The sequence below is a fragment of the Lonchura striata genome, chromosome 6, assembly GCF_046129695.1.
Source record: "Lonchura striata isolate bLonStr1 chromosome 6, bLonStr1.mat, whole genome shotgun sequence".
NCBI lineage: Eukaryota > Metazoa > Chordata > Aves > Passeriformes > Estrildidae > Lonchura > Lonchura striata.
In genome coordinates, this window is record NC_134608.1 from 65,186,026 (window position 1) to 65,205,093 (window position 19,068).

General features: G+C 51.0%; 2 protein-coding genes across 2 annotated transcripts in view; one reads left to right on the forward strand and one right to left on the reverse strand.

Moving 5' to 3' along the window:
- LOC144246356 (uncharacterized) overlaps positions 1-19,068 on the forward strand; it is a 387,512-nt gene that overhangs the window by 63,586 nt on the left and 304,858 nt on the right. The gene's annotated exons all lie outside the window — the stretch shown is intronic.
- Positions 9,958-10,890, reverse strand: LOC144246409 (olfactory receptor 14J1-like). Its single transcript, XM_077783807.1, has one exon. The coding sequence runs from the start codon at positions 10,888-10,890 to the stop codon at positions 9,958-9,960; it is 933 nt and encodes a 310-aa protein (XP_077639933.1).

Genomic DNA, 19,068 nt, shown 5'->3' on the forward strand with positions numbered 1-19,068 from the left:
TGTCAGCCATAAAGGGTCTTGATTTTCCTATCTATTCAAACTGCAGGAGGAGGTACTTGGATTCAGTGTCAATTGGAGATTGCACGTATCAATGTATTAACTGGGAAAAAAAGCAAAACAGGAGCTAAAAAAACTTTTCTCACTGTTTCTGTATATATAATGCATTCACTTACAATATACTACGGAGATCTGTCTGAGATTTGAAAACTTAAATTGAATTATTCCCAGATGTTTGGCTTGTTAAGGTGTTCTGAATGTTAATGAGCCCTGGGGCACTGAATTCCTGCACTGAAGAGCTGAAGGCTGAAGAAGCCTCTGGAGCAGTAAAATTCAGCAGCAGCCTCCAAGTTGCTGAGGATGTCAGCAGCCCCCACTGAGGCCATCCCTGCCCAGAGACCCTGGGGGAATGGGCAGACAAGGAGAGCGTCCCTGGGGCTGGGGCAGCAGAACTCAGAGGCACCAGCGGCTCCAGCTGGGAAATGGAGTGTGGGATGGGGCTGTGAAAGCCCTGCCTGGGCTGTGCCAAGCAGGACACACAAGCCCTGACCCCCATCCACTAAAAAACTCTATCTGGAGAAGACATTTAAAAGGAACGACAATAATTTGTGTCCTCTGAGTTGGATGCACTGGAGCAATACTATCAAGAGTTTCTCAGGAGCTCTAAGCAACAAAACAGCCTTTACTGGGAAATTTATAAAAATCAGAGAAACTTTGGCAAACATTTTAATATGGCATTCAATCAACAAAAATAACATCTCAAAGCATTAACTTGGCCCATTCAACTTCACAAACTCTAAGGCTGTTCAATTTTAAGTTAATCAAAATTTGCAAGAGTACAGAAATAGAAGAGGTAGATACAGAAAGAGAGAAAAATAAAATACAGAGAAGCACACACTCAGCTACCAACTCCTGGTTTCCAGGATTGTTCAGATGGAAATTCCAAGAGGAGGTACGGTCAAGATGTGTGCTTGCCTTGTGGTCAGCCTTAAATACCCCTTGGTCTTCCTGGGCCTTCCCCCAGGTGGGACTTGGGGTCATTTGGTCACTCAGGAGCTGGGCTGGGGCTCCAGAGGTGGCTGTGGAGCATTGCCTGTGCTGTGCCAGGGACTGGCAGACACTGCTGGGCTGGGATAAAGGCTCTGGGGGGATTGGGGTTCCAGGGCAGGGCAGTGCTGGGGTTCCAGGGCAGGGCAAGTCTGGATCTGCGCCTTCGTCCCCCACACATGAAATGTTTCCAGCCAACAATCTCCTCCAGTCTGTCACAACAGTCAACATTGGAGGTGAAATCCCAATATGGCCATTGACACCTGCAGGAGAAGGACAGCTCTTTTCCACAGGAAGGAAAGCACAGAGCCCCACTGTTTGGAAGGCAGGTGAGAGCCTCTTTAGGCCAAGGCCAGCCAGACTTTTCAGGAATGGCAGATTTTGTCCGGGGGCAGTTTTTGGAGATAAGGAATTTTGGAGACAATCTAAATTTTGGCCATGGCACCTGGAGAAGCAGGAAAGTTCTTTCCCAAAGGAAGGAAAGCGTGGAGACTTCCCCTGTGTTTTGGAGGCAGATAAGCAGTGACCCTTCTCAAATGACTGCCTGCCAGATTTCTCCTGGCAATATGTTCATGGGAACAATGCCTGGATATAAGGAAATGGAGGGGAAATCCCAATTCTGGCCATGTGTGCCTAGAGGAGAAGGAGAGTTCTTTTCCATAGGAAGGAAAGCCCCGAGCCCCAGTGCTTCAATAGCAGATGAGAAGAGACCCTGCAGGTGCCAAGCTGTCAGGCAGCCCCTGGAGGCCAAACCAGCCAGACCTGTTTCGTGTTCCCTTGGTTCCTTGGGGCCCTCAAGTGTCACAATGGTCTCTGAGATTCCGCAGGCTCCACAATGACATGGGACTCCTCTGTTCCATGAGGCCCACAGTGTCACAATGGACCTTTGGGCCCTGGGGATTTGTGGTGTCACAATGATCTCCTTTGGCTCCACAGGGTCACAATGGAGCACTGATGACACGAGGCCCTCCAGTGTCACAATGGACCTTTGGTTCCCTGCAGCCCTGCAGTGCCACAAAGGCCTCTTGGTTTCACGAGGCCCCACAGTGTCACAATGGTCCTCTTGGTTCTGTGGGGACCTCCAGGATCACAATGGTCTCACTGGTGCCATGAGGCATCACAGTGTCACAATGCTTTGCTTATTCCATGGGTCCTCTTTGTGTCCCAATGTATTCCATGATCCCATGAGTCCCCCCAGTGTCACAATGATCTCCTTGGTTCCATGGTGCCCCAAAGAGTCACAACAGCCCCTTGATTCCATGAGGCTGTGAAGTCTCTTAATGGTGTCTCCATGATTCCATGAGGCCTTGCAATGTCACAATGGACCTTGTGCAAGGCTCCCTGGGGTCTTGCAGTGTCACAATGGTCCCTTGGTCCCATGACACCCCAGAGAGTCATAATGGTCTCCACAGTTCCCTGATGCCCTGTGGAATCACAATGGAACCTTGGTTTTATGGGGCCTCTCAGTGTCACAAAGGTCCCTTGGTTCCATGGAGCCCCACAGTGTCACAATGGTCCCTTGGTCCCAGAGGCCCCACAGTGTCACAATGGTCCCTTGGTCTCGCAGGCCCCACAGTGTGACAATGGTCCCTTGGTTCCATGGTTCCTGTGCTGGTGCATTCCCCCCTCCCCTTCTCAGGCCGCCCTGCCAGATGAGAAATGCTCGCTGGCCTCGGCCTTGGCCAGCAGCCCCTGGGCTCAGCTCCTCTGGAGCTCAGCACAAACACGCTCTGCTCCAGGCACTGCTGCTGCCCAGCCAGCTCCTGGCTGCTTTAGGAGCAGCCCTGGGAACTGTTTGTGTTCCCTCAGTGGCACAACATCCCTGTTCTCAGCCTGACAAAGAAAGCTGCTGATGCCAAGTGCGGCCAGGATGAAACATGGCTGGGACTGCAGCCCCTCTCTTGGGGCCCTACAAACAGCGCTCCAAAAGGAGCCCTTGGAGCTCTCCTGGGCCAGCGACTCCCTCTGGGTGGGGCCTCTCCGAGCCGGGAACTCTCCCGTTTGCTGCACTCGGGGATCCCCAACAACGAGGGAGCCTGGGCCGATCCCCCCACTCCTCCAGGCTCAACCCTTCCCTGCTGGGGAGATGCCAAAGCATCCCCAGGGAGCATTTCCCTGCCCTCAGGGGAATTTCTCACAGGTGCCTGTGCTGGGGAAATGTGGCAGAAATGCTGCTCCCTGAGGGGTCTGACTGCCTTGGATAGCTGAGCCAGTCAGACCTGTAAGTGAGGTTAAATCACAAGGTCTAAGTGAACTAAATGCTGCTAGGAGTTGTTATTTTGCAAAGTTGTTATGTTTAATATAAATTATAAGCTAAGTTGAAGATTGTTAAATTTTATTCCTCTATTTAATTGCAAAGTCATAGGTTTTAAGTTAGGCTAAATACTGTTAACCTCTGTTCTTCAGCTAAATTGTGAAGTTGAAGGTAGAAGTTAAAGTTAAGGTAGAAGTCCTGTTAGGTTTCAGCTGTGATAAGCTTTTGGGCCGTATTCCTTCCTATGGAAAAGAACTCTCCTTCTTGTCCAATGCCCTTGGGATTTCACCTCCAACATTGCCTACTGTGACAGACTGGAGGAGATTGTTGGCTGGAAACATTTTGGGGGGGGGGGGGGGGGGGGAAGGAAGGGGCAGGTCCAGCCTTGCCCTGCCCTGGAACCCCAGCACTGCCCTGCCCTGGAACCCCAATCCCCCCAGAGCCTCTATCCCAGCCCAGCAGTGTCTGCCAGTCCCTGGCACAGCACAGGCAATGCCCCACGGCCAACTCTGGAGCCCCAGCCCAGCTCCTGAGTGACCAAATGACCCCAAGTCCCACCTGGGGGAAGGGCCCAGGAAGACCAAGGGGTGTTTAAGGCTGACCACAAGGCAAGCACACATCTTGACCCTACCTCCTCTTGGAATTTCTATCTGAACATTGCTGGAATCCAGGACTTGGTAGTTCTGCATGTGCTTCTCTAAACCTTATTTGTCTTTCTCTCTTTCTGTGTCTTCAAACTCCCTCCTCTGGCAAATGTTAAGTTAAAATTGAACAAGCTTAGTGTTTGTGAAGTTCAATGGGCCAATGTAATGCTTTGAGAAGTGTTTTTTGTTGATTGAATGCTGTATTAAAATGTTTGCCAAAGTTTCTCTGGCTTTCTAAAGTTCCCAGTAAAGGCTATTTGGTTGTTTAGAGCTCCTGAGAATCTCTTGTTGGTATTTCTCCAGTGCATCAAACTCAGGGTACACAAATTATTGTCAATCCTTTTAAATGTCTTCTCCAGATAGAGTTTTTTAGTGGATGGGGGTCAGGGCTTGTGTGTCCTGCTTGGCACAGCCCAGGCAGGGCTTTCACAGCCCCATCCCACACTCCATTTCCCAGCTGGAGCCGCTGGTGCCTCTGAGTTCTGCTGCCCCAGCCCCAGGGACGCTCTCCTTGTCTGCCCATTCCCCCAGGGCCTCTGGGCAGGGATGGCCTCAGTGGGGGCTGCTGACATCCTCAGCAACTTGGAGGCTGCTGCTGAATTTTACTGCTCCAGAGGCTTCTTCAGCCTTCAGCTCTTCAGTGCAGGAATTCAGTGCCCCAGGGCTCATTAACATTCAGAACACCTTAACAAGCTAAGCCTCTGGGAATAATTTGAATTAGGTTTTCAAATTCTTTGTGGTTGGTTAGGTGGATTCCATTAGTGTAGTTGAAATGAATGAATTTTATTTACACAGGGAGTGAGAAACCATTTTTTAGGTCCCATTTTGATTTTTTAGTTAATACATTGATATGTGCAATCTCCAATTGATACCGAATCCAAGTACCTCCCCATGCAGTTGGAATAGATATGAAAATCAAGACCCTTTCTGGCTGACAATCCATCAGACTCTGTCCCTACCCCCACCCCACCATTTCCCCCATCCAAACCCTGGCACTCAGAGCAGCCTTGTGCAAATCTGAGTTGCCTCCAGCACAGGCTGCACCTGCAGGTTTCAGCTCCTGGGCTCCAACTCCCACCTGCTTTCCTTGGAGAAGGAGCTGCCCCAGACACAGAGGGATGTTCATTTATTGCCAGCCAACAAAGCCAAGGGAAGGCACAGCTCCATCAAATGCAAAAGTCATTCTTCTCCCTGGGTCTGCCCTGCCCCTGATCCCCACAGCCTGTCCTGTTTCCTTCATCCCTGCATTGCCAGGGACTTTCTGGGACAAGGGAGATCTGCTCTGGTGATGGAGGGAGCTCCATGTGCCACCACTGGAGTGGGAACCACAACTCATCAGGTTTGTGTCCTGTGGGGGTCAGGAACTGGTGAGACTCAGAGGCACAGAAAGGTTTCTCTTCATGGCCAACAGACCATAGTTGAAGAGGACACAGTTTAATAACAATCACGCTCCTCCCTGAGCTATGTGCAACATCCCAGCAGTGTCTTATGAGTCCACCATCCACAAGTGATTTCCACACTAAAACTGATTTTAGACAAACGTGGTTCTCTGATAGATATAAACACAGTTAAGTTGTTGCATCAGGATGCTCATCCTGGAGTGGGGGGAAACATCTCAAACAATTCCTGATTTGTAAGGCTGTCAGTGTTGGATGGAGAAGGGAGGTCAGGCTGCTTTTGGTGCTGAGGAAATGCTGAAACCAGCCTGACTGATTTCATCTCCTCCTGCCCTGGCTGATCTCCCCTCTTTCCCCTTCCACCCATTGGCTTTTGTCTCCCACCAGGCCCCCTGGTGAACAGCCTGGCTCTGTGTTCTTCATCCCCTCCTCGCTGGCACTGCCAGGCTGGGATGAGGAGCCCCTCAGCCTTGCCTGCTCCAGGCTGGACAAGCCCAGCTCCCTCAGCCTCTTCTCACAGCCCAAGGGCTCCAGCCCCACCTTGGAGGCCCTTCCCTAACCCTGCTCCAGCTGCCAGACATCTTTCCTGCCCTGGGGAACCCAACCCAGGCCACAGGGACCTGGATAATCCACGTCCTTTATGTCCTGGTCACACAGCCCTGGCCCCTTTTCCCCTTGTCAGGCTCAGGGGTGGATCCTGTGGAACATCCTTTGGTGGAGGCTGTGGCTCCAGGGGGACCGGGGGGATACCAGGGGACAGGGACCCTGCTGGGCATGAACAGCATTGGACTTGTTGGGAGAAACTGTGAGGGGGAGCTGGGACAGAGTGACCAACCCAGTGACCTCACAGAGCCCTGCTGGGATGTCACACAGCCCCTCTGGGATGTCACAGTCTGTTCTGTGTTGTCACAGCCCATTCTGTAATGTCACACAGCTGGTCTCTGATGTCACAGACAACTCTGTGATGTCATAGTCCGCTCTGTGATGTCAGACCTCTGCCCTATGATGTCACAGCCAGCTCTGATGTTACAGGGACAGTCTATGGTGCCATCACTGCTTGATGACCTCACATAACCCACTCTGTGATGTCACAGCCCACTCTGTGACCTCTTGTTATCAGATGATAAATTGTCTCCACGAGGTGAGCTGACACCTGGAGCTTCTTCTCCAAAACCCAGGGCCTATGAAAACCACACAATGACCATTGGGTGAGAAGGGGAACTGGAAGTTCACCAGCCTCAGTGTCCTGCCAGCTCAGCCAGGCCCACGGGAACATTGGGGTCCACAACCACCAGGGACCACCAGAGAGACCCCCAGGACAGAGAAAGGCATGCAAAAGGGTAGGGGAAATATGTTAATTCTTTTGGGGAAATGATTATCACATGTGTGTTTAGTCCAGCACAATACATGAATATGTGTGCAAAATACAGAATATGAACGGAAACTTTCCTGTACTCAGCATGCTCGGCTTTGGGAGGAGCTATCCCCCATGCATCCGGCTGAATAAAGAATGCTGCTTCTTAATGCTGCACTGGTGTTAAGCAGTTTTCTATTTTACTGAATTTTTGGTAACACTCCACTCCCAAGGAAAGCTCTGTCTCCTGCTGTTCACAAACAGAGAAGGGCTGGTGGCAGATGTGGGGGTCAGAGGCTGCCTGTGGCACAGTGACCATGAAATAATCAAGTTTTCAATGATCTGTGAAAGAAGGAGGGGCAGCAACAAAACTTCCACACTGGAATTAGGAAGGGCAGACTTTGGCCTGTTTAGGATGCTGTTTTAGGGAGTCTCGAATCAGGTACTGATTTTTTAAGGGAAACAGCCCTTAAAAACCAAGGGGTCCAGTAAGGATGGACACATTTCCAGAAAGTAATCTTAAGGGGGAAGGAGCAACTTGTCCCAGTGTGGCAAAAGATGAGCTGTTGAGGAAAATGACTGGCCTGGCTGCCCATGGAGCTTTTGTGGGAACTCAGGGGAAAAAAGGACTGGCAATGCATGAAGTGTTTAAGGATGTTGTTAGGTTATGAAGAAAGAAAAGGAGAGAGCTGAAAGCTTAGTTGGAAATTAACCAGGTAGCTTCTGTAAAAAGAATAAAAACTGTTTTTATAAAAACATGAATAGCAAAAGGAGGGAGAAGGAGAACCTCTACTCTTTATTGGAAGCAGTGCAGAACATAGTAACTAAAGATAAGGAAAGGGCCAGGCTACTTAACATCTTCTTTGTCTCGATTTTCGACATATGGACAGGTTGGCCTCAGGACAAGAGTTCTCCTGAGCTGGAAGAGGGACACAAGGAGAAAGACAGACCCCTGTAATCCAGGAGGAAGCAGCTGCTGACCTGCTGAGCCACACAGATGCTCAAAGGTGCATGGGATCAGATGGGATCCATCCTAGGGGGATGAGGGAGCTGGTGGATGAGCTCCCCAAGCTGCTCCCTATCATTTACCATCAGTCCTGGCTCACCAGGGAGGTCCCAGAGCACTGGAGGTGCCAGTGTGAGCCCATCCCCAAGAAGGGCTGGAAGGAGGATCTGGGGAGCTCCAGGCCTGTCAGCCTGACCTCGGTGCCCAGCAAGGTTATGGAACAGATCACCTTGAGAGCCACCACAGGGCACCCACAGGATGGCCGAGGGGTCACAGCCAGCCAGAGTGGATTTAAGAGGGGCAGGTCCTGCCTGAGCAACCTGATCTCCTTTTATAACCAGGTGACCCACTTGTGGATGTGGGAAAGGCTGTGGATGTGTCCATCTGGACTTCAGCAAAGCCATGGACACTGTCTCTGACAGCATTCCCTGGAAAAGCTGCAGCCCACAGCTTGGGCAGGTTCCCTCCTGGCTGGGAGATGGAAGAGCTGGCTGGAGGCTGGGCCCAGAGAGGGGTGGGGATGGTGCTGCACCCAGCTGGTGTCCAGTCCCTGGTGCTGTCCCCCAGGGATCTGTGTTGGGCCCAGTCCTGTTTGACATCTTCACCGATGATCTGGGTGAGGGGATTGAGCCCACCATCCCCAAATTTGCAGATGACACCAACTTGGGTGTGAGTGTGGATCTGCTGGAGGGCAGGACAAGAAGACACAGCCTTCAGCTGCACCAGAGGAGGTTTAGGCTGGACAAGAGGAAGAAGTTCTTCACAGAAAGGGTGAGTGGATATTGGAATGGGCAAGCCAGGGGGGAGGTGGCAGAGTCACTGTCCCTCTCCAGTGGCACTCAGTGGCATGGTCTGGGTGACAAGTCCGTATTAGGGCATTGGTTAGACTTGGTGATCCCAAAGGTCTTTTCCAGACTATTTGATTCTGTCATTCTGTGATGATTGGGACACTCTGGGGCCATTGTGACACTGCAGGTCCTCGTGGAACTAAGAGGACACTGTGCAGCCCCATAGAACCAGGGCTCCATTGTGGTGCTCTGGGGCCCAATGGAACCAGGGAGTCCCCGTGACACTGGGTCCTGATGGAACCACAGAGGCCATTGTGACACTGCGGGGCCGCGTGTGACCAAGGGGTTTCACCACTGTGACACTGCCAAACCAAGGAGAGCATTGGGAGAATCCAGGGCCCAGTGGGACCAAGGGGCCCTTCTGACACTGCGGGGCCTCATGGAACCAAGGGGCCACTGTTACACTCTGGGGCCTCAGGGAATCTGGAAGGCCCTTGTGACACTGTGTGGCCTCGTGGAAACAAGGAGTCCATTGTGACACTGAGGGGACTTGTGGAAGCACAGAGAGCATTGTGACAGTGTGACCTCATGTGACCATGGGGCCTTTGTGACACCCTGGGGCCCCATGGAACCAAGGGGCCACTGTGAAACTGCGGCACCAACGAGAACATTGTGACACTGTGAACCCCATGGAGCCAAGGAGTCCATTGTCACATTTTGGGGCCCCATGGAACCAAGGAGACCAGTGTGACAGTGCAGGGCCTGGTGAATCCAAAGGGACATGGTGACACTGAGGGGCCCCTTGGAACCAAGGACATCTTGGCAGATGAAACCAAGGTGGATCTGCTGGAGGGTAGGAGGGCTCTGCACAGGGCCCTGGACAGGCTGGATCCAGAGCCCAAATCCAGCAAGGTGAGGTTTAACAAGTCCAAGTTCCGGGTCCTGCACTTTGGGCACAACAACCCCTGCAGCGCTACAGGCTGGGGACAGAGTGGCTGGACAGCAGCCAGGCAGAAAGGGACCTGCAGGGACTGATGGACAGCAGGCTGGACATGAGCCAGCAGTGTGCCCAGGTGGCCAAGAAGGCCAATGGCTCCTGGCCTGGATCAGGAATGGTGTGGCCAGCAGGACCAGAGCTGCTGTGCCAGCACTGATCTGCCCCAGCTCTGCACACAGACATTGCTGCTGCAGCTCCAGAGAATGCAGCAAAAGGGCATCTCTGCAGAAAACTCTGCTGGGAGATAATTTAGTTCCTTAAATCCACCAAGAGTTCAACCCCTCATTGACACAGTTTGCGGGCACAGGGAAGGTGGAGGTAAACAAAATGAGAAATGGCACAAACAATGATACTTTTTTGTGGGCAATCTGAAAAACCTAAAACAAAGTAAAAAAGCACCTCTATAATGAAACCAACAATTTGTATCAAAGATTACTTTTATTACAAGTGATTTGCAGAAATTGGCCAGCTATTTAATGTTTCTGAAACCATCCAGTCATCAGTCTCCTCACTGCAGTCTTGAGCTCCTGGTTCCTCAGGCTGTAGAGGAGGGGGTTCAGGGCTGGAGGCACCCCCGAGTACAGAACTGACAGGGACAGATCCAGGGATGGGGAGGACTTTGAGGGAGGCTTCAGGTAGGCAAATACACCAGTGCTGACAAACAGAGAGACCACGGCCAGGTGAGGGAGGCAGGTGGAAAAGGCTTTGTGCCGTCCCTGCTCAGAGGGGATCCTCAGCACAGCCCTGAAGATCTGCACATAGGAGAAAATAATGAACACAGAACAACACAATGACAAACTACCAGTAGCCACAAGAAGCCCAAGTTCCCTGAGATAAAACTTGGAGCAGGAGAGCTTGAGGATCTGTGGGATTTCACAGAAGAACTGGCCCAGGACATTGCCATGGCACAGAGGCAGGGAAAATGTATTGGCTGTGTGTAGCACAGCACTGAGAAAGGCACTGGCCCAGGCAGCTGCTGCCATGTGGGCACAAGCTCTGCTGCCCAGGAGGGTCCCGTAGTGCAGGGGTTTGCAGATGGACACGTAGCGGTCGTAGCACATGATGGTCAGGAGATAGAACTCTGCTGAGAGGAAGAACAGAAAGAAAAAAACTTGTGCAGCACATCCTGCGTAGGAGATGTTCCAGGTGTCCCAGAGGGAATTGTGCATGGCTTTGGGGACAGTGGTGCAGATGGAGCCCAGGTCGCTGAGGGCCAGGTTGAGCAGGAAGAAGAACATGGGCGTGTGCAGGTGGTGGCCGCAGGCTACGGCGCTGATGATGAGGCCGTTGCCCAGGAGGGCAGCCAGGGAGATGCCCAGGAAGAGGCAGAAGTGCAGGAGCTGCAGCTGCCGCGTGTCTGCCAGTGCCAGCAGGAGGAAGTGGCTGATGGAGCTGCTGTTGGACATTTACTGTGGCTGCACATGGGCACCTGTTCATGGAGAAAGGACAGGGACAAGTCAGGAGAGGCTGCTTGGAGCCAGACCTGGGCCATTCCCTGTAGCCTGTCCTGCTGGGACTCACCCACCCTTGTTCCTGCTCTGGGAAAACCTTTGGTTGCAATCAAAGCACAATCTCACTTCCAGATCACACTGGGATAAAGCATACCCTGCCCAGAGCAGAGGGATCCCTGAGTGTCTCACCCTCTCCAAAGGTCTCTGGGCAAGGTCTCAGCACCCCCTTGTGCCAAGGACACTCACGGCTCCCTTGGCCAACCCAGCAGCATTTCCTCACCTGTGGCAGCTCTGCACTTCCCTGCGGGACATTCAGGGAACTCCCAGAGGCTCTGGTACAGATCTGCACCCAGGAGGGCAGCTCAGAGCTGGAAAGGGCACAGGAAGGAGATCCCTGGCTGTGCCCATGATGGGATCTCAGGGAGGGGCTCAGCTCATTCCCCTTTCCCATGGACTGCTTTATCCTCAGCCCCAGAGGTCCCAGGGAAGCTTGGACACCCCATTCCCATGGACACCCCTGCGTGGCAGGAATGGCAAGGGCAGTGTCTGACTCAGCTGCTGCGAATGCCAGAGCCTCCCTGAGAGCCCAGATAACAGTAACAATACATGGGGAGTGCAGAAATAAGAGAAGATGTTGTGGGGCTGTGCCTGAGAGGGCAGGGCAGAGACAGCCGGGCACTCAGGACAGTGTTCCCGTGCCCAGCTGTGCCTGGCACCTCCCACACACCAACAGTGCCCTCCTGCCCCAGCTCTGCCCTGCTCAGCCCCCTCTGCTTCCCTGAGCATCTCCCTGGGCCTGGACATCCCTTCCTGAGAGGTGCCTTGTCCCTGCCAGCGCTCACAGAGCCCATCCCACCCTGTGTGCCCTCGGCCCGGCCCTACAGAAACCTGCCTGTGTGCAGGGCCCTGGCTGGGGCAGGCTCTGTGTGCAGCTGGGCAAGGGCAGCTCAGGAGAGCTCTGCTGGGCCCTGCAGAGGTGATGCTGCTGCTGCCCAGGGCTGAGGAGTGGCTGAAGGCCCTTTGGGAGGCTCCCAGCAGAGAGACTGACCACCCAAAGTCACAGTTCTGGAGTCTCTGCAAATGTTCAAACATTCCTTTGATGATCCTGTGTGTCCCTTTCAACTCAGAATGTTCTGTGATTCTGGGATTACAATTCCTGTTCTGCTTCTCTCATCCCCCTGTTGTCTATAATCAAAAGAGAAAAAAATCCCTTGCAACAGTGTTAGAGGAGTAAAGTAAGAACCAGACTTTTATTGGAAGCTTCCAAGTGTCCCTGTTGGAATGGGGCACACCCAGCCCCTGATTTCAATAATTTATTAAGGTTGATTATTTAGGATATTTAACAGGAACATCCAATGGCAGATTCAGTACCCAGTTACACACCCCTGGCTCAACCCACTGGAGTAAGTCCAAAGCCTTTTTTGTCCCAGTTTTTGTTATCACTGCTCACATTCAAAAGCCAAAATATTCTTGTGGGTTCTTTCCCTGATAAAAAGACTATGTAGCACTTTAAAAATGTATTTAGACAGGTTATAGTTCTAAAATCTAAGACAAGATAAGGAAAGGTACTAGAGTTAATTAAGGACTATAATTACATTAAGTATAGAATAGTAGTTAAATAGAGTTAATTAAGAGTCTAATAGAGTTAGGTAAGGATTATAATTTTATAACTAAATAACAGTAATTTACAGAACTATGAATATATGAAAAATATATGAAAAGCAAAAATATTTTTGTCATCATCCCAAATTTCCCACCCTGCTCCAAGCAGAAAATTGAAAACACTCTCAGGAAAGCTCCTGACCTTTACAGCAATCCCAGGCTTACCTTCTTTGGGAAGTGCCCTCCGGAGCTGTGCCCAGGCTGGTCTGGAGCTGGGAGCAGCCCTGCCCCAGCCAGCCCCTCTCAGCAGCAGCACCTGCCCTGCTCAGGGTGGCTCCTTCCCCCCACAGCTCCTGGCCAGCGCTGGGAGCAGCTCCAGGGCCGGCTGAGAGCTGTCCCTGGCAGGCAGCAGAGTCCCTGGCCCAGCACAGCGCCCTGGGCTGCAGGACCCTGCTCTGCAGGACAGCCCTGGGCACCCCTGGCTGCTCTGCACAGGAGATGAGCAGAGAATGCACTCACAGGGTCTGTGGGCATTGGCATGTTCCAGCTTTAGGAGATCTCTCCAGGAGCTGCCTCTGCATTGTCCTGCAGCCAGAGGTTCCTGTGCCAAGGGCTGGCAGTGATTCTGCCCCAGGCACTTCTCAGCCCCTTCCCAGCCCTGACTGATTGAAGCTCTCTGTGCCTCTGTGCTGTGCCCGGGCTGGCTGCAGGCAGTGCCCCAGCCCTGCTGGGCTGGCAGAAGAGCTGCTCAGCAAGAGAAATGTGCTTTTGAAGCTCTGCTTGGTTGCCAGGATCACCCTCTGTGCCAGGAGCCCGGCCCAGCTCAGCAGCACAGACACAGCACAAGGACTTTAATGACCCTCTGGGGCTTTGTGCTCAGCCCTGAACATCAGGCCCTGAGAGGGAGCTGCAGAAACCTCTCCAGAACTCCAAGTCAGAATCCAACTCCAAAGTTTCTTGGACTTTTAATGGGTCCCACTGAGGGACACGACTGAGAAAGTGTCCCCAGGCCCCAGGCAGAGCAGAGAACTGGAGGCACTGATGCCAGGTGGGGACAAAGAGAAGCCAAGTCTTGGTGCCCTGGGGCACAGCAGGGTCTGTGCCACCAAGGGCTGTGAGGAGACACCTTGTCCTGAGGCCCTGGGGCCTCCTGGCACAGCCCCAGCCAGGCTGGGCACTGTCAGTCCCTGGTCCTGCCTTCAGCATCCCCCCCTAGCCCACATCCCAGTGGGGTCAAGGATCTCCTGGAAGGAGTCCCTGGGGAGTCTTGGTCAGGAATGGCTCTGGGGGCTCCTTCATGCTCCCAGGGACTGCAAGTTTTTCAAAGGACTTTGGCTTTTGCTTTTGACTTGGAGTTACTGAGAGCTTTCTGCAATTATGGCCTCCAATATTCTGCTGTAATTAGTCCCTGGAGAGGCTTTGTCAGGAACAACACTCAGTGGGACTCATTAATTCTTCAAGGTACTTCAGTTATTTTAAGGTATTTCGTGATTCCCTTTTGATACAGACTCTGTGAGAGGTTTGTGCAATCATGACCTCCAATTATCTGCTTTAATGAGTCCCTTGAGAGCATTATACTGACACGCAGGGGGCTCATTAATACTTCGAGATACTCAAGGTTTTTAAGGTACTTTGGATTTTCCTTTCCACACTGAGTCTCTGAGAGTTTTTTGTGCCATCCTGGCCTCCAATTCTCTCCTCCAAGGAGTCCATGAGGAGCCTGTGTTAGGTATGGACCTCAGTGGGTCCCATTAATGCCTTGTGACACTTTGGGTGTTTCCTCTGACTCTGACTCCGGGAAAGGTTTGTGCAATCTCCTCTCAGGCCCTGAGGTTCCAGGGCTCAGCTCCAAATGCACCACGGGGCTCCTTAGGATCAAGCAAGTTCTAACAAACCATGGCTCTGCCTTGATTTCTCTCTTGTCTGGGGCAGTTCATCAGGAAGTTCCTTTAGATGTTTTGGTTCACCAGTTTGAGATTTCTCGGTCAATGCATTAGTTAGTGTGGTTGGTTCAGTGCTGGTTAATTACCAGTACATTCACTAGAATATACTTACGAATTTCCTGCTCTAAGATCGGATTAGGAGAAAGGCAAAGTGGACTAAAATATTAAGAGGATAAAGAAAAGTTTGTTAACAATAACTAAAAGAAAGAGTAATAAAGATCAGAACAAAACTTTCAGAACAGCTCTCCTCCTCTTCATGCAACCACTTCTTCCTTAGTGACCATTTAAAGAGTCAAAACCTCAAATTTTAAGTCAGTTTACCACGTCTAGGATAGTCTTTCTTCAGTTCACTTAGGGAGAGAAGTTCCTCTTCTTAATGTTATGGAGACTTCTCCACAAGAAACCGTTTATCTTATGGCTTTTCATTTCCATGAATAACAGCTACCTGGAAAGATCTGCAATCATTATGTCCATGCCATTTTTTCACAGTTTTCCCACAGCTGTGTTTAGAGGCCATGTCAATTTATGGGGTATTAGTTTAAAGATCAGCTGTTTAAGAGCAAAAGTTCTCTTCATCTCTTTCTGAAATCATCTCTGGGAACAGAGATCTTCTCATGCTGAGGGCACAGGGTCTCATCACTCTACTCTTTGGCTGTTCAAACTTCTCATGGGATCACAGCTACTGCAACATTTGCTTACTTTAGCATGGAGGCCTTTGCTGAACTAGTCATCTCCCCATACTTTTCAATGCCTTATAGAGAAAAGGAGAGTCTGATGTATCAATGACATCCTTCTCCACAGCTTTAGCAGAGGATTTCAGCCCCAAGATCAAGGCATCCCCTCATCCCTCCTATCTGGGACTCACCTTCCCCTTCAGTTACCTTGGTGTCTTCATGTTGCTCTTCTGTGTGCCTGCCCTGTGTCCTTTTCTCTCACTGGAGGGAGGATGGCAGCAGTGGAAGGGTCAATATCTCCCCTTGGCCTGCAGACGGTTCCATGACCCTGGCCGGACTCGGTGGCCAATTCTAATTTTGGCCATGGTTCCTGAACATGAAGACCAGTTCTTTTCCATAGGAATGAAGGAACAGAGCCCCACTGTTTTAGGGGAAGAAGAGGCCTGACCACCAGAGGACAAGGGCAGCCAGAGCTGCCAGATTTTATTCTGAGAGATGCCCTTGAATATAGGGCATGTTTTAGGCAGAATGTCAGTATTAGCTATGGGCATCTGAAAAGATGGAGAGTTCTTTTCCATAGCAAGAAATGCACAGATCCCCAGTGCTCCAGGAGCTGATGAGAGGCAGCCCTTGACATCCCAACATCAGCCAGACCTGTCAGGTGGCCCCTGGCAGGCCAAGCCAGTCAGACCTGCTCCATGTTCCCTCAGTTCCATGGGGCCCCACAGTGTCCCAATGGTCCCTTGCTTCCAGGAGGACCTGAGGTGTCACAATGCCCCCTTGGTGACACCAGGCCCTGAAGGGTCAGAATGGTCTCCATGGTTCCATCAGGCCCCACAGAGTCATAATGGTCTCTGGGTCCATGAAGCCCCACAGTGTCACCATGGCCCCTTGGTTCCATGGGCTCCAGTGGTGCCACAATGATCCCCTTGGTTCCATGAGGTGCCCACAGTGTCACAGTGATCTCTATGGGAAGGAAAGAACCGAGCCCCAGTGTGGCAGGGGCAGCCAGCAGAAGCCAAGGCCAGCTAGATTTGTCAGTACTGTCAGATTTTGTCTGGGAGGAACCCTTGGATATAGGGAATTTTAGAGTTGGAATCCCAATTTCAGACATGAACACTTGGAGGAGAAGGGCTGTTCTTTGCATGGGAAGAAAAGTACAGAACAATGGTGTTTGAGGGGCAGATGAAAGGTGGCCACCAGAGCCCTAAGGCAGCCAGACCTCTCTGTTCTGGTAGCTTTTGTCTGGAAGCAACTCTTGGATATAGGGAATTTGGGAAGTGGAACTGCAAGTATGGCCATTTCTGTGTAGATAAGAAAGACGGTTCTTTTCCATAGGAAGGAAAGAACAGAGCTCCAGTGTTTCAAAAGCAGGTGAGAGGCAGCCCATGTGTTTCAGAAGAGACCAACGGCAGCCAGACCTTTCTGTCCTGGCTGCTTTCACTTGGGAGCATCCTTGAATGTACAGAGTTTTGGACGTGGAATCCCAGTTTTGGCCATGGGCACCTAGACAGGATGAATTATTTTTTCCTATAAGAAAAAGAAGTGTGAAGTCCAAGTGTCCTGGAAGATGATGAGAGGTGGCCCCCATTAGGCCAAGCCAGCCATACCTTGGCACCTTTCATCTAGGGGCTATCCTTGGACACAGGGCATTTTAGAGGGCAAATCTCAATTTTGGCTGTGGGCACCTGGACAGGAAGAAGAGTTCTTTTCATGAGGAAGTAAAGCACAGAGTCTGAATGTTTCAGAGGCACATGAGTGCCAGGCCTCAGAAGCCAAGGCCAGCCAGACATGTCTCTGACCTATCTTAGCAGCTTTTGTCTGGGAGCTATCATTGGATATAGGAAATTCTGGAGGCAGATCCCAAATGTCATCCATGGGTGCATAGTTGAGATGGATGATTTCTTCCCATAAGAAAGAAAAGCACATGGTCCAAGAGTTTCAAAGGCAGATGAGAGATGGTCCCCAGGTGGCCAAGGCAGCCAGACCTGTCTCTCCTGGCAGATTTCATCTAAAAACAATCCTTGCAATATAAGAAAATTTGGAGAAGGAATCCTGGTTTTGGCCCTGGGTCCCTGGAAGAGCAGGACAGTTCTCTCCCATAGAAAGGAAAGTCCAGAGACCCAGTGCTTCAGGGGCAGATGAGAACCACCCCTTGACATGCCAAGGTCAGCCAGACCTGTCAGGTGGTCCCCAGGAGGCCCAGCCAGCCAGACCCGTTCCATGTTCCCTTGGTTCTGTGGGACCCCACAGTGTCACAATGGTCTCCTTGGTTCCATGAAGCCCTGGAGTGTCACAATGTTCCCCTTGCTTCTGCAGTGTCACAATGGCCCTGTGCTTCCATGAGGCCTTGGAATGTCACAATGGCTTCGTGGTTCCACAGAGCCCTGATGTGTCACAATGGCCCCTCGGCTCCATGTGCCCTCGCTGTGTCACAACGGCTCCTCTGTGACACTGCAGCTGCACAAGGTCACCATGGACCCTTGGTTCCTTGGGGTCTCTGAGTTCACAATGGTCTCCTTGATTCCATGAGTCAGCCCAGTGTCACCATGGCCCCTTGGTTCCATGAGGTTCCCCAGTGTCCCCGTGGTCGCTGTCAGAGGCTGGATGAGATCCATGTCCCAAGACACCTTGGGATGCTCGGAATGCCCGTGTGGGGCCGGGGGCGGGTCAGGCCTTGGTTTGTGGTGGGACAGAGCCCCGCCCCCAGCCTGGCCTGGCAGAGCTGTCAATCACACAGCAGGGGCGGTGCTGATTGGCTGAGCTGTTAACCAATCACACACCAGCAGCTGGTGCCTCCCCTGACTCTGATTGGGCAATCACCTGGCAGTCCCACCCCAGGGGCGGGCCCATGGAGGCCCAGGGGGTTAAAAGCCGGAGCACGAGGCCAGCCCATGGTCTGGATCCTGCCTTCTCCTGGGGACACTGAAACCCCAGCAATTGGTGCCTGTGTGAGTGTCTTTCTATAGATCTTCTGCCTTTCTGATGTTTTCTGTTTCTTCTCCTTCTAATTCTCTTTAGCTGGAACATTTTTGGATAAATTAGTATCTTAAGGGTTAAAGGTTTTTAGGTAAAGTGGAGTAACTTAACCAAGTTAATGCTATGATAAGAGTTTTATGTTGAAGTGGATGTTGTATGAAACCCTTTGCTCAAGCTCTTTGATTGTCTATATTTTGCCAGTAAATTTTTGTGTCATTTTGACCTCTTAGCTCTGTTGGTTAGAGCACAGTGCTGGTATCACAGAAGATGTGGTTTCATTCCCTGTGTGGGCCATTCACTTAAGAGGTGGACTTGACAATCCTGGTGGGTCTCTTCCCACCAAGAATATTCTTTACATCTGGCCATGATGAGAATATCTGGTTGGTGTTTTGAAATGTAAATTTTAAGGAATTTAGAGATTTTAGAGGAGCTAAGACTTTAGTTAGAGATAAGCCATACTAGAGTTAATTAAAATAAATGAGTAGGCCTTGATGAAGTTAAGAGTTAGTAGTTAACTATTAATTGATTGCTTGTCAGCACAATGTTTAATTAGATGGATTTATAATGAAGAATATAGAAACTGACAAATAGGTTTTAGGAACATAAGACAGTTGTGGGGCTCCTCTGTTCTGAAACCAATTGAAGACAAGGAATGGAAGTTTTCGCAAGAGTTAATTTGTCATATTTGCATTAAAAAGGTAGAAAGGTCACAACAAGGAAGACTTCATTTACTTCCTCATTTTGGGACCCCTCCCCATGAAAGGGACCACCGACCCATTTCAAGGAACAAACTACACATGCTTAATAGCTTTTGGAGTGATTAGCATACGAAGCGGGGAATGGGATGTACCAAAATTATGAATATGTATTTGTATTTTGTGTATTCAATACTTGTATAGATAAAAGGACTCTGTAATCACTTGGAAGCTGTGGTG

Coding starts and splice junctions, on each gene's coding strand:
- LOC144246409 (XM_077783807.1), bottom strand. CDS start 10,890: ATGTCCAACAGCAGCTCCATCAGCCACTTCCTCCTGCTGGCACTGGCA.